Source organism: Canis lupus, chromosome 35, assembly GCF_011100685.1.
Source record: "Canis lupus familiaris isolate Mischka breed German Shepherd chromosome 35, alternate assembly UU_Cfam_GSD_1.0, whole genome shotgun sequence".
NCBI lineage: Eukaryota > Metazoa > Chordata > Mammalia > Carnivora > Canidae > Canis > Canis lupus.
This window is the reverse complement of record NC_049256.1, coordinates 2,297,102-2,312,788: the sequence shown is the minus strand read 5'-3', so window position 1 is coordinate 2,312,788 and position 15,687 is coordinate 2,297,102. Positions and strand designations below refer to the sequence as shown.

Sequence of the window (15,687 nt, the reverse complement as noted above, 5' to 3'; positions counted from 1 at the left end):
TTAAGGATATGCTTCTCCTTTTGGTAGGTCTTTTGGATCAGTCTGCGGTGTGGGTTGATGAAATGAATTACTACGATATGCGTACGGACAGGAATAAAGGAATTCCCCCGTTGTCTCTGCGTCCTGCCAATCCGCTTGGTATTGAGATTGAAAAGTGAGTACCGTCCTGCCCTCGGTGTTCTGTATTGCTCCAGGGCTCTATGTACTTACACGTAAAGAGACAAACTCCGGACACATCCAGGGAAGCACAGTTGTTGGAAGACCAGTGTTATTTCTGACGCCTGGTCGGCTTTGCTGCCTGTGAACGTTCCAATTAGTTAAAATTTTTGGTGAAAACTACTTATCCCTTTAGTTTTTTTGAGTTTACGTGTAGTGAAGAAGTGTCTTGAAGTTTTAAAAAAAAGTAATATTTTTAATGATATGAGAATTCACGTGTAATCTGGGGCTGGTGAGTTTAAATATTTAGATGGTACTTGAAATAAAAACAATTTTCCACGTGCTTGATGTTTTGGGGAAATATTTTAGAATAGTTAGGCCCACTGTAGTCTTTTGTTTACAATCCTTGCCTATGATTTGTGCTTAATCCAGACTCACTCTCTCAGAATTGTGGCAGGTAAATGAGAATTTTTTTCAAAATGTAACCAAATGTATTCTTAGTTGGTAGGACAGTGTTTTAGTAACTTTATGTGTTCTTACATCTTATTTAATCAATTCATCTCACACATTAATTGTGTCTAATTTATTCTCCAGCCTTGGTGACTGTGCTCGTGGAGTTATGTGCTGAGTGTTGCTCTATAAACACTTACTGAAAGTGACAAATTCGTTCTATTAACACTTGAACCGTAGCTCTCAGTTTTTCTAGGAATGGGGAAAACTCTCTATTAACCTTTCGATGTTTAACCTTCAAGCCTACACCTGAGGACCGCTAGTGATTCAGATAGCAAGCTGCTTTTTCACCTAGTGAGGTTTTACCTCCGGCTAACGGGAGGGAGCAAGTGTTTGTCTTGGGAATTCACCAGGTGTTGAAAAATCCCAGGGCTTAGCAACTTTTAGCAGCTTGGACTGTCTAGTCACCTCTTTGAACTCTGTGGCAGTATGGGTCATGCTGGAGCCGTTTTAAGGATCAAGTTTGAGGATCCAGAACGTCCAGAATGGGATGGTAATTGCTAGCTCTTTACTTGAGCACAGTTTCAAGCATGAATAGACTTTGCAGTTGATATGAAGCCTTTTAACAGCCTCCTTCGATACGCTTGAAAGCCAGCTTCTTTCTAGGGCCTGCCACAAAAGAAGAGTAGACCAGGAGGTCCCCTTAGATTGATCTTTCATAAGGAAAATACAATTTTATAAATGGGGACGGGGACTATAGGAATATTGTGTGAATTTTGTATGAGCTTTATTTTTTTTAAAGATTTTATTTATTCATTCATGAGATACATAGAGACAGAGAGAGAGAGAGGCAGAGACACAGGCAGAGGGAGAAGCAGGCTCCTTGCAGGGAGCCCGACGTGGGACTCGATCCCGGGTCTCCAGGATCACACCCTGGGCTGCAGGCGGTGCTAAACTGCTGAGCCACTAGGGATCCCCCTTGTATGAACTTTAGAAAAAACTATCAAAGTTAGGATTAAATGGGGTGTTTACCATCATGAAACGGACCTTCTTCGTTTTCAGTTTGGCATATAACCCACCCCAATTTGACTTCTTTACCTTCTCAGGACCTTCCACCTTTTAATTGTCTTTATTATTTCTGTTTTTGCTGCTACCCACCCAAGGCTTAGGCTTGAACTCTCTCTAAAAGCACTTTTTACTTAATATGCGTCCAGATTATTCTTAGGGAACATTGGTAACAGCAACCAGGAATAATGCCACTAAGAGTGCTTGGCCCTTTACAAGTTTTCTTTTTCTCTTCCCTGGGAGGTAGTCTAATTTAGTCTAGAAAAACTCGTTTTGAATCACAGCTCTCCAGGTTACTGGCAGGAGGACTTCGGGCGAGTTGCTTCCCTAGCCTTTGCCGCAGTTTCCCCAGATACAACACATAGTACCCGGTGGTTGTGAGGAGGGGGCGCGAGCTCTAGAAGAGTGCTGCTCCTGGCAGGTGCTTCGTAAGTGCTAGTCGTTATTACAGTGGGTCTTTGCTCTTCTTGCACAGTATACTGTTCAGGGCTCTACTCTGTCATTTAGGAAGACTGTCTCTTTTTAATGACTATTAAGATTTCAGGGTAACGAATCGTATTAAAATCTTAAAGCAATATTATGTACCTTAACTTAACAAGTGCTTACCTGGCTCTAAAATTAACAGTAGCCTTTCTTTCAAGCTGTTACTTAAGTTTCAAATAATGATTTGCTCAGCCATGGGGTAAGTATAGTCTCCTGAAAAGGTAAAATCATAACTCTCATTCAAATATAAAATGAACGTATATTAAGAACATTCATTAAGGGGAAAACCAGTAAAATGTTAAAACCATTTCAAAGGAAATTCCAGAGGGTAGACATAATAGGCAGCGAGGAACCCTAAAAGGTAGACTGGCCACATCTACTGCATGGCAGGCAGTTAGCTGCATCTTCACCTGACGGTATCTCTGTGGCCAGGGATCTCTGTCACCCTCCGCCCTCCACAGGTGAACTTCCCTTTCTACAGCTGACTTGCAAAATAGGGACAGAGAAAGGCACAGATCCCTGTTGAATCCGAAAACACTGGGGAGGCCCTCCAGACAGTGAGAGGACGTCCAGGGGTCCTTTTGCACACTTAAACTCTTTTGAAATTTTCCCAGTAAAAGAAAGACGGGCTAGAGATACTAGAAAGCAAGAAAATGAAAGGTAAAAGTAGGAAGAGTTATGGAAAACAAGAGAATGTTTTTTGGCCAGAAGAATGCCTTTCCAGGTTCCTTTTTATTTTTTAAGAGTACTGTCAGGAAAGCTGCATTTATTTTATTGAATTCTCTGACCTCAGGTAGAGAAATCTTATTTTAGAAGAAGACAAAAGGAAAGGAAAAGCAGATGTTACAACAGTCATGTGGGTTTTATTTCCCTGACTCTATTTTCTTTTATTTATTTTCTTTTTTCATTTTTATTTTTTTAAGTAGGCTTCATGCCCAGAGTAGGGCTTGAAATCACAACACTGAGATCAAGAGTTGCATTGCTCTACCAACTGAGCCTGAGTCACCCTCCTGACTCAGTTTTTAAATAAAAGCTTTGCTCCCTGAGAGACTGGTGTACGTTCAGGTTAGAATCCCTCAGAGCATTCCCTTACTGGTTTTTATTTCTGTATATTAATGTCCTTTGGCAGTTCCTTTCATTTAAAAAGTTGGGAGAGGATCTAATTTTAATTTTTTTTTTAAATATCATCAGAGAAGGAATAATAGGGCTTTAATATCACTTGCTTGTTGAAGTATATTAATTGGGAAGGTTTGAAGAATTGTGATTGCTTATTATAAAATACTGTGGTCCTGATGAATTATTATTAAAGTAGTGAGGTCACGTTGGAAGATGAGCCAGCTGCTAGAAATTGCGTGGTGACCGTGTGTGCAGTGCTCTTCAGCGGACAGTCATGTACGGTGTGGAGCAGTGAGAGGTCCTGCAGTGTTGTGGCCAGCCCTCTGCGTAAGGGAAGGCAAGGAGGAGTGGCAGCGTGTACTCTTCTGGTTGCTCTTTGGAGTGAGTCAGGGTCTAGTAGACTTTGTGTAGCTGTGCCCAGCAGGCACACTGTTGTCTTTCGGTGCAGGTTTAACGACTGCTGTTTATTGGCCTCCTTCGACTGCTTAAGCCCTTCATATTCCTAATGTTTTCACTGATGTTGTGCACATGTGGTGCCTTGATACTCGTAAAAATGTTACTGATTGCTTGGAAAAAGATGAACTTCAGTTTGAACTGAGACTAGGATTTAGTCATAAAAGTCTGTTATTTCTGATTTGTTATGCTGATTGTCACAGATGTACGTGTTCTTCGCACACTTAAATTGTAATGGAGACAAACCATTTAGATTGAAAGAGAAGGTAAAAGGGTTCATGTTAAGTAAAAGCTTTCATTAGGTTATATTTCTTTTTTTTTCCTTAGGCAGAGAGAGTGCGTGTGCGCGTGTGCATGTGTGTGGGCTGGGCAGGAGAAGAGGGGGAGAGAGAATAGAATCCCAAGCAGGCTCCCTGCCCCATGGAGCCCGATGAAGGCGGGTGTCACAACCCTGAGATCTGACTGAGCCAGAATCTGGAGGCTGACACTTAACCGACCGACAGCAGGTGCCCTGCTAGGTTATATTTCTTAAAAGAATATTTGTCTAACTTGAGGATGATGAGTAATGTTTTTAGACAGCATACATATATGGGACAGAAGACATAAAAATGGAGCTTTGCCCTTGTTTTTATATGACCTGAAAATTTTTTGTGTGTGAAATAATTACGTAGGAATGGCTCTCTAGTCAATTGATGCATCGCAAATACTTGCTCTATTTCTACATGGGTTTTATGGGCAATACAGATCTGGTTTTCTTCTCCTCAGTTTGGTTTTTCAATAGAAAGGAAAGATGACCAATTTTTCAAGTACATTTGAAAACCAGAGGAACGAGTAGCAGAATGATTCTCAGTATGATGTAGAAGAGAAGGGCTTTGGATAAATTTGTTTCTTAGAAATTTTATCAAAACCAGTTTGTGGGCTGTGATAACAGTGCCTAAGTCCAGAACCCGTCAGACCCTCCCCTCCAGAAACAAACCACACGACCGAAAGCAAGCTCATAATACTTAATACATCAGAATGAATACAATGACGTTAAAAATTGAAAGCAAGAGGAATTGCGAATAATATACAGTCAAAAGCAGAACATAAGCCCACGTTTACTGCGTTAGCCTCCCACCTTTCATCATCCTTCCATCTGCCAAATCAAGGAAGCACGTTTTCTTTAATGCAGTAACACTACCAACCAGGCCTCCCTCTGAGTGGGGTGGCTAGGATTTTTCTCAAAATGAATTTTGTCTTGCTTGTTTACAGGTCATTACTGCACATTGTTCTCACATTGAAAACAAATTCTGATGTGTTGCAAACAGTCCCGTTGTTTTGATATCCGAGCCCTCAATCCATATGTCTGGGTCTTCCCAGGGCAGGAGCTAACCCTCATCAGGAGATTTAAATCTGAGCTCACACCGCCACCTAATGGAAAGCGTATATTTTAGGAGCGGCAGGAGCTGTCAGCTACTGAAACTGTGTTTTGATTTCTTAAAGAAAACATTTCATGAGTGCACATAGTAGAATGTGCTGCTGTCACTCTCTTACCCCATGGTGTTACATTTAAAGTGTAGATTTATTTTAAATTACTTAAAGTGTACCTTGCTTTTACTGAGTTGTTAAGCCATCACTTTACTTGGTGGATTACAGCCTAAAATCTAGTTATTGTGAACAAACATTTGAGTTTTAACTCTCATACTTGGTCAACTCCATTGACACAGTGCAGCTTCCTTTCCTAATACTGCATTGAGACCATTAGCAATTCTCTGCATCTAAATCAGTTTTCCCTTCCCTGTCCTTAAATTTATGTCTTTCTAGATGTGTAGCTATGGTTCCATTTGATGCCTAAGAGTCACTGGTTCTTTATTTGACAGTGGAAGTACCAGGTTCATGTCTAGACTATTTACATGCAGCCTCCTCACTGTAACACGGGAATATATAATTCACTGTGTTGTTAGGACGATCAAAGGAAACGATGCTTATGGAAATAGTCTGCGAAATATAAAGAACTGAGTATTAAGAATAAAAATAACAGCAAATAATATTTTTGAGCGTTTACTGTATGTTAGAAACTATTAAGTCTTCTCCATGCATTATTTATTTTAATCCTCAGAATATTCCTAGGAGGAAGATATCCTATTGTCCAATAACTGGGAACTTAGATTAAATAACTTCCCAAAGGTTATACAGACAGGTCTAGCAGACTTCTCAGATTGAACCCAGAGCCTGTGCTCTAAGCCACCACTTATTATTACCATCTCCCACTTAGGTAATGCCGTTAGTCATCCCTGCTTTTGCAGACATGTACCCTGGAGAGCTTCATTGCTTCTAGGCATTGTCATCGTCTGTTTTTTTTTTGTTTGTTTGTTTTGTTTTGTTTTGTTTTGTTTTTTCCCCAGATCTTCTGTTTCACATTCATTTTGAGGTGTTTGTGTAAAAGATCAGTATAGTTAAACATATATTTTGGGATACAGTACTGACTCAGGATGCCTTCAGCTGTAAGTAATAGAAAATGAAAACTAATTTAAGCTTAAACAAAAAATATTGCTATTTTCTCATAATGTACAAAGTCCTAAGGTGGTGGACTCCATTACTGGTTGAGTCAGTGACCTTGTAATGTCACCAAGGTGTGAGGAATCTTGTTGCTTTGTTCTGCTACACTTAGCGTAAAACTGATTTTCTTTGTGATTGCAGATTGGCTGAAACAATTTCTGGTATTGAAGCAATAATAACACACAATAAGGAATAATATAAGAATCTAATGTTGAAGCAATAATACACAATAATTAATAAAATCCGGTAATGTCTAGAGGCAAAAAGACACTATTTCTTCTTGATTCTCCTTCTTACAAGTATGGAGACCCTTCCCAGAAATGTTCCAGTAGATCTTTCCTCAGACACCACTGGTCAAAACAAGATCATTCAATAGATATATGCAAAGTGGGTACGATAAGCATGATTTGCTTAGGATAATTATTGACTCAGGGAAGGTATGATTGCACTATTGTGTGGGATTGTTTGGTCTGTGGGTGGAGAATGCATGTTGAATCACTAGCCAAGAGTGGACTTAACTGGGTGATTTGAGGCAAAATTGTTTGACTTCTCTCTTAGAGTTTTGTCATTTTTAAAAAAGATTATTTATTTGAGAGAGAGAAGAGAGCATGCACTCGAATGAGGGGAGGGGCCGAGGGAGAGAATCTTCATAAAGACTCCCTGCTGAGCAGGGAACCTACTTGGGTGCTCAGTCCCACAACACACACGGTCATGACCTGAGCTGAAACCAAGAGCTGGCCACTCAACCGACTAAGCCATCCAGGCACCCTGAATTTTGTCATCTTTAATATAATTTCTGTCTTATAAGTCTCAATATTCTTCTTCCAATTTATATTTATTTAGTAAGGTTGGTAAAGGAGTTTTAATGTCTTCAGTGGGAAATCACTGTAAAGTAAACTCTGTCTCGGGTGATTTTGAAGAGATAAGCAGAGCGAGTATTTTGCCCAAGAGATCCACTGCTTTTTAAACTCTGCTTAACTCATTTAGGTGCCTGAAGGAGCTATATGTATAAGAAATAGTAGTGCATGGGAAATAAGATAGTGGTAGGCAGAGAAAGCCTCAGATCGCAGCCTGCTGGGGCTCCCTGGTGGAAGCACATGGCCTGTCCCGGGTCTGCAGTGACTCCTCACTGCCCACACTAATGCCAGAGCTCAATTTCAGGATCATAGGCCCTCTTCTTCTCACCCTGCCCTGCCAGAGGCGTGGTGCACCCATGATGGAAGAGAGGAGGCTGCGGAGCCTACGGAGGCCTGGCCATGCCCACGTGCTTCTCATATCATCAGGAGACTCCACTGCTAGTAATGTGGCCAGGCCCATGTCTGTTCCCTCTTGGGGAGGAGGGAGATAGGGAGGGACCTGTGGGCTCATGTCCTAGAGCCTTGCCAGATATCAGGTCTTTATCTTGTGATAAGACAGTTCTATTTATATTTGTAAAAATAACAACTCGACACATTGTTAGTGAGATGTTTCCAAAGTATAAGCGTCAGGTGAGTTCTAAGTATGGGAAGTTGTAGGTAGCTACATATTTGCATTATTCAGTATCACAACGTTAAGCATTTTAACTGTTTAGGATTTGACCTTTTTCATATGTACTGTGTATATCCAGGTTTCTTGTTTGTTTTGTTTTTGTGTGTGTTGTTGTTCTCTTTATGTATCTTCAGCTTTCTTGAAGCATAGTTGACAGACAAATTTGTAAGATACTTAAAGTGATTTGATAAATGTATACATCGTGAAAGGATTCCTACCATCAAGTTAACTAAGGCATCTAACACCTCCAGCACCTCACTTCTTTCTTTCTATGTTTCTCTCTCTTTCCTTTTTTTTTTTTTTTTGGTGGGGGGAAGACATTTAAGTTCTACTCTTTCAGCCGATTTCAATGATAGAATACTGTGTTCCCAACTCTCGTCATTATTTCACATTTGAGACCTTACTCATCTTATGGCTGAGAGTTTGTATCCTTTTACCAACCTTTTACTTCCTCCACCCCGAGCCCCTGCAACCACTTTTGTGCTCTCTGTTTCTAGGAGTTTGACCTTTTTTTTTCCTACCACACATTTTTTTTTTGCAAATCTGGTGAAACGTTTATATTTCTTATATCTAATAAAGGGCTAGTGTAAATTTGCATATTTTATAAGGGGTTAATATTCAAACTACAGAAAGAACGTATACAACTCAGCAGCAAAAAAGAAAAAAACAATCGATTAAAAAATGGGCAGGGGAGCCCGAATAGACATTTTCCAAAAAGGTATATAAATGGCCGCCCGGCATATGGAAAGGTGAAGTCCATGATCATCAGGAAAATGCAAGTCATAACCACACTGAGATATCATCTCACAACTGTGTTAGAAAGACAGTCATAAAATAGTCAAGAGATGACAGATGTTGGCGAAGATGTTTCCTGTGTCCTGTTGGGAGGAATGCAAACTGCTGCAGCCACTGTGGAAAACAGTGGAGATTCCTCAAAAAAATTAAAAATAGGACTACCACGTGATCCAGCAGTTGTACTTCCAGGTGTATATCCAGAGGAAATGGAAACAAGATAGTGAGCTAGCTGCACCCCCATGTTCATTGCCGCCTTATTCACAATAGCCAAGCTGCGGAGACAGCCGAAGTGTCCTGAGTGGATAATGAAGAAGATGCGTGTGTGTAATGGAACGTCATTCAGCCACGGGAAGGAGGATGTCCTGCCAGCATGCAGTGACCTGGAGCTCACCGATCACACAGAAAGACACGTGCAGTTTGTTCGTTTTTAAGTGTGTTGGCCATGATTTAACTACCCCTGCCCCTCCCGCCGCTGGGGCTGTAGTCTCAGTCATCTCACCAACACATATGACTGCTGTGTTTTGGGTTTGTCTGCATTTTGTACTTGTTTCTTTTTCTTGCTGTTATTGTGTCATACATCCTTTCTTGATGTTAATCCCTCTTCACGCTTCTGTCCAGATTATGGGTAGGGAACCACCCAACCGTCATAAACTGCTGGGCTTGAGTGAAGGATAAAGAAGTTCACAGAGTCCCTTTTTGCTGCTTTTTTGGTCAGCTGTATCTTTATTTTTTTATTTACTTACTTTTTTAAGATTTTTATTTGTTTATTCATGAGAGACACAGAGAAGCAGAGACCCAGGCAGAGGGAGAAGCAGGCTCCATGCAGGGAGCCCGATGCGGGACTTGATCCCGGGACCCCAGGGTCACGCCCTGAGCTGAAGGCAGGCGCTCAACCGCTGAGCCCCCAGGAGTCCCTTTAATCTGGGAGTTTGCAGCTGATCCTTGTTAGAAGAGGATTTCACATAGTTGAATAATTCGTCAAGACTGTTTAATAGTAGGGATTTAGTTGGTATCATATGATTCTGTAGTGCTTTTTGGTTTTGTTAAGATTATTTAACTTTTTGAGCAAGCAAAGTGTTAGAACTACACAGAATGCCAGTTCAAATATCAAGTAGAAGTGAAGTTGACAAAAAAGCGGTAGGTATTTCCCCGTGCACTTTTCCGATTCATCCTGCTGTGCTTTCCCGTTTAGGTGCGTGGCCCTTGACGCAGCACTCTGGACAGACCTGGGGGCTGTGGCCTGTGCGTATCCAAAGGAAGCGTTTCTAGCTACTGAGCTAGGGCCCAGCACTTTCCTCAGGCATTTATCCCCCCCCCAAAGTTTTAGCTTGGAGGCATGATGTACAAATAAATAAAATGAGAAAAACTTCCAAAGGTGACAGGATTTTATTACTAAGTAAAGTATCAAACCGGCAAGAAGAAGCCAAGCCAAAATAAGCTTCTAAAAATGCAGAGTTCTGCGGGTCCTTCTCGGAGGTTCCGCCTGGTAAGGATGACTAACAAGCCTACAGGACACACGCGCCCCCAAGAAGATTCAGACTCTAGGCTTTTAACCTCGGAAGCCGGTGGGTAATGCTGTGCGATTGGCCTCATCTGTGAGTCAGTGACCGAGGTGACGCCACTGGGGGCCCGTGACCCCTTGAGGTCTCCTCCGACCTGTCTGTTCCTGTGGTGCTCCTCAGGGCTTTCTTCCCCCCTAATTAACAAAAGAAAACCTCATTGTGAGAAAGGCGAGTGTAACAGACCGTGAAGTGGGTCTCTCTCTCGACTGAGGTACTGACCCACTCGATGTTGGATCCTGGATTACGGTGCAGGGTGTACAGAGGAAATCCCAGGAAACGCGAAAGGACGGAGGGAGCCAGGAGCACAGGGACGGGGTGTGCTAGGCTGTGAAAGAGACCCCGGGAGCGGGGCACGACACTAGTGCACGTGGGTGGGAGGATGCTTGGGGCCGTGAGTACCTGATGGGACACAGCAGGCTCCAGGCTCCCTTAGGGGCTGCCCACTGCAATCCACGGAGCTCCATCCCAGAGCGAGGGTGCTTTAGGTAAGGACGGAGCCTTGGTGTGCGCCACACTGTGTGGTTTCTTTTTAAATTTTTTTTATGATATTTCTTTTTTTTCTTCTTCATTTTTTTTTAAAGTTTAAATTCAAGTTGAATTTGTATAGTGTAGTATTGGTTTTAGGAGTAAAATTTAGTGATTCATCGCTTACATGTCACACCCAGTGTTGATCACAAGTGCCCTCCTTAGTGCCCATGACCCAGTCACCCCGTCCCTCACCCACCTGCCCTCCAGCAACCCTCGGTTTGTTCCCTCTAGTTAAGTCTTTTATGGTGTGCCTCCCTCTCTGTTTTTATATTATTTTATTTTTCCTCCCCTTCCTCTATGTTCATTTGTTTTGCTCCTTAAATATCACGTACAAATAAAATCGTATGGTATGCGTCTTTCTCAGGTTGACCTGACATAGCGTAAAACTCCCTAGCTCCATCCGTGTCATTGCAAATGGCCTGATTCCATTCTTTCTGAAGGCCGAGTACTATCCCATTGTGTATGGACACCACATCTTCTTTATCCATTCCTCAGTTGATGACATTTGGGCTCCCTTCACAGTTTGACAATGCTGCCATAAACATTGGGATGCACGTGCCCCTTCTTATCAGCATTTTTAAAGATTATTTATTTATTTATTTATTTGAGAGAAGGAGACAGGGAGAGGGAGAAGCAGGCTCCCCGCTGAGCAGGGACCCCGATGTGGGGCTCCATCCCAGGACCCCGGGATCATGACCTGAGCCGAGGGCAGATGCTCAACCAACTGAGCCACCAGGTGCCTCCTTATCAGCATTTTTGTATCCTTTGGGTAAATACCTAGTAGTGCAATTGCTGGGTCATAGGGAAGCTCTGTTTTTGACTTTCTGAGGAACCTCCATGCTGCTTCCCAGCGTGGCTGCTCCAGTTGGCATTCCCACCAACCTCACTGCTTAGTTTCTGAATTGAGGCCATGTTTGTGGTAATGTGGCATCAAGTGTCTCTCATATGAGAGTAGAAGTCATTGGACCTGCCCACGTCTTCTTGTAGGGTGGTGACAATCCCCACTCCCTCAATCTTAACCTGAATACACTGGGCTGCGGAACAGTACTGTGTCCTGTCCATGCCCGTGAGTTCGGCGTATCCACTGTATGCGGCTGGGAACACACTTCAGTCAGAGGGCACAGCAAGATCAAGGAACGAAGTAAAAATTAGGAGAGTATAATCCCTCTGAAGGTGCTAAAAGCCTCAGTTTGGGGGATTAGAGTAGCCGGAGTGAGTCCTGACAGGTAAGCAGGTTCAAATCATGGACAGACTTGACTCTCTTGGAGACTTGGACTTCCTCCCGCACAGATGAGGGGATGGGGTGTGGGGAGGGCCACGAGCTCATAAGCCCGTACCAGGCTTTGCCCTTGTTCCTTGTGCTCGTGGACTCGGCTGTCTCACTTCCAGCATGGAGCCTGCACTGTGGTTGTATTTAATTATTACTTGAACAAATAAACTGAATGGTTCAGAGGTTGACCATAAAAATGTAGGCAGGAAGGTGAGCTCCAGGTAAGGTATTGCCTGTTATAAGCTTTTCTTGTAATTATTCTAGATATAGACATATAAATATGAGTATTTTACAGTTAGCTCTAATTTTTATCAGTAGGCATCAGTGTTTTTAAAACAACTTTCATATAAGTCTTTAACAAAAAGTGTTTTAACAAACTAATGTCCTTAAACTTCATTGTATCCAAATTCTGATTTTTATCGGTTGAATAGAGAATGATTGCATATTTGTAGATCTAAAGTATCCACTCAGCCTCTTTAAACTCTATAGTGATGTAATTTCTGTGTTTTAATTTCTTATATATATAAAGTTCATATGACAAGAAATCAGCTGCAGTATAGGAGATGTATTTTGTATTCACATGTAAACACAGCCTCCATAATGTGTGGTGTGTAACTGTCACGCTTAGGGTACTGCAGGATGTCTGCTGCCTCATTGTAGCAATAGCACCGAGAGTGTACGCTAAACCTTTCTTTCTCCCTTAGAAGTAAGTTTCCGCAGAAGGACTTAGAAATGCTGTTTCCTGGAATGAGTGCTGATTTCACAAGTGAGAATTTTTCAGCTGCGTGGTATCTTATAGAAAACCATTCAAGCACCAGGTCAGTGGATGTCGGACTAGACTCTGCCTGTTTTCATGGGGATATGCCTAATAGGATCATATGAGACTGGCTTTTAGGTTGGCCTCTGCCGCTTAGGAGTCCTTTGACTTTGGGTGAGCTCATCAATATCTCCGGGTGGCTTTTCCCTCTTCTATGAAATGGTATTATTAATTAGCAGACCCGTATCTTCTGCTCTCTTACTGTTTCTATATGATTCATATTTGTGCAACATATTAAAACTTTGTGGAGCCTCAACTGGGTACCTAAACTGATGTGTCTAAACGTGACTTCCCTCTTTCAAATAACAAGACTTTCAAGTCCTGCTGTAAATTAGCAACATACCTCCTTCCCTAGAACAAAGGAAGATGACTTGACTTGCCTTTTGCAAAGATTTGCCTTAAAATTAGCCGAAAATAGTGAAGGTCATATCTCCAAATTGAAGTGTTCCCTTTTTGTCTGTTAATCACATTTTAACACACACTCTACAAGAGCATGTCTGTAACCTTTTTGCAAGATTGGTTTAAACAATTATATTTAGTAACAGCGTTTGAATAAATGAATGGTTTATTGCTTAAAATTTACATTCTTGAGAAGTCAACTTGTTAAAATACACCTTAGGAGACATTTTTCCTTCACCAGCTAGAATGAAAACCATTAGAAAACGTGAGGAAAATGGGGGAGGGAGGGTAAATCCTGATATATTTTTAAGATTTATTTTTAGAGAAAGAGTGCACCCATGTGCACACGTATGTGTGTGGCAGGAGGGGCACAGGGAGAGAGAGAGAGAGAATCTGGAGCAGACTCTGCTGAGTGCAGAGCCCAAGGCCGGGTTCTTTTTTTTTTTTTAATAATAAATTTATTTTTTATTGGTGTTCAATTTACCAACATACAGAATAACACCCAGTGCTCATCCCGTCAAGTGCCCCCCTCAGTGCCCATCACCCAGTCACCCTCACCCCCCGCCCTCCTCCCCTTCCACCCCCCTAGTTCGTTTCCCAGAGTTAGGAGTCTTCATGTTGTCTCCCTTTTTGATATTTCCTACCCATTTCTTCTCCCTTCCCCTCTATTCCCTGTCACTATTTTTTATATTCCCCAAATGAATGAGAACATATAATGTTTGTCCTTCTCTGATTGACTTATTTCACTCAGCATAATACCCTCCAGTTCCATCCACGTTGAAGCAAAAGGTGGGTATTTGTCGTTTCTAATGGCTGAGGAATATTCCATTGTATACGTAAACCACAGCTTCTTTATCCATTCATCTGTCGATGGACACCGAGGCTCCTTCCACAGTTTGGCTGTTGTGGACATTGCTGCTATAAACATCGGGGTGCAGGTGTCCCGGCGTTTCACTGCATCTGTATCTTTGGGGTAAATCCCCAGCAGTGCAATTGCTGGGTTGTAGTCAAGACCAGGTTCTATCTCACAACCTTGAGAACTTGACTGGAGCAAGAGCCAGGTGCTTAAGTAAGTGGCTGAGCCACCCAGGTGCCCCAGTTGTGACACATTTTTAAGATCAGTGTCGAATCTTTCATTGCAAAAGAAGATGGTTCTAATTTTACATTGTGGATGTGCTGTTTCTATTACCGTGAGTCAGAACTGATCTCTGCTTTCTGTGTAGGACTATCCTGACACTGAGGAATAGATTCAGAGCTTTATAGCCAGATTTTGTTAGCTTACCTGAAAATAAAATTTCTGAAATGTAGACACCCATCAGTTTTTCTCTGTTCGAGATATAGGGAAGAAATATTTTTGTCTTTTTATGTATTTAAATTGTGAATTGACCCCCAAGTAATTTCACTGTTAATGACAGAGGACTGAGTCCTGATGTGGTGAATAATGGCATGCTTAATTTACACGTGGAATACGGAAATGAGCTTATGGAGCAGTTCTGCCTTAGGTAACCGAGATAACCCCTGCACTGATGTAGGTCTGCCCCTCGGGGATGTCAAATTCAAGACTCCTTACCTGGCGAATCGTACATATGACGTCTATTGCTTATAGAAATACTCACGTGTGTTTACTTCTTAGGGATCTGACATATTTGAAATGACCATTTGAGGGCTACAAATCTGTTTTATAGTTGCAGTAATTTTGTCATTCATAATAAAGAGAAGATTTAGATTTAGATGTAGGGAAGAATTTGAAAGCTTTTTGTTTTCATCTGGTTACGTATTATATCAGTGTGTGAGTTCCTTAACTTAGGCCTCAGTGTTTTGCATTTCATGCATTGTCTTAATTCTTTTTTGCTTTCTAGGAGTCTCAAACTTTTGGGTTCTTAATTTCATTTCAGTTTTGAGCAGCTGAAAATGGCAGTCACCAACCTGAAGAGACAGGCTAACAAGAAGAGCGAAGGCAGCCTGGCGTATGTGAAAGGAGGTCTCAGTACTTTCTTTGAAGCCCAGGATGCCCTCTCAGGTAAGGTGACCCTCAGAACCAGCTGCTGGGGCTTCCCCGCGGAAACCCGACACTGTGCTTGCAGAGTGTTTACAGGCTGTGACATTCAGTCTGTATTTATAAGAGTAGAGATCTAAAATGTGCCATAAATATTTGTTGCAGACCAGGCTGGAATGTCTTTGAAGGCTTGATACTTTAAATATTTGTCTCTGAGGCTTTTGTTGACCCATTGTCCATATGTGAAATAGGAGACTACTTAGCCTCTCCATGATGCCCAACCTCCTGGGCTGATAAGAAACTAAACCCCGATAGGTAAAATTCTAGAATTTAAAAAATCCTTTTGTAGCCCAGCCATCAATATCTTGCATGTGTGACTAATTCTGTATCTGTGATCCCTTTAGTGTGTTTGTTCAGTTTGGAAAGGACTGACTGATAATAATGTGTTATTCTTTTTAGGTATCATCCCATGGGCCCCCTGTATAATAGTGAAGTGTCCACCATCCATGTCGTCATCTTTATATAGGAAAGA

The 15,687-nt window shown here is 41.9% G+C and overlaps 1 protein-coding gene across 7 annotated transcripts in view; it reads left to right on the top strand.

Annotated features, from left to right (window-relative positions):
* The window catches only part of EXOC2 (exocyst complex component 2), a 224,900-nt gene that overhangs the window by 61,076 nt on the left and 148,137 nt on the right, over positions 1 to 15,687 (top strand). For 5 of the 7 annotated variants that reach the window (XM_038584008.1, XM_038584002.1, XM_038584003.1 and 2 more), the window contains exons 4-6: positions 28 to 154; positions 12,648 to 12,761; positions 15,055 to 15,179. In XM_038584008.1, the coding sequence (XP_038439936.1) occupies positions 28 to 154; positions 12,648 to 12,761; positions 15,055 to 15,179 (366 nt within the window). The remainder of the gene's footprint in view (positions 1 to 27; positions 155 to 12,647; positions 12,762 to 15,054; positions 15,180 to 15,687) is intronic. The other 2 variants (XM_038584006.1, XM_038584007.1) reach the window with 2 other exon arrangements.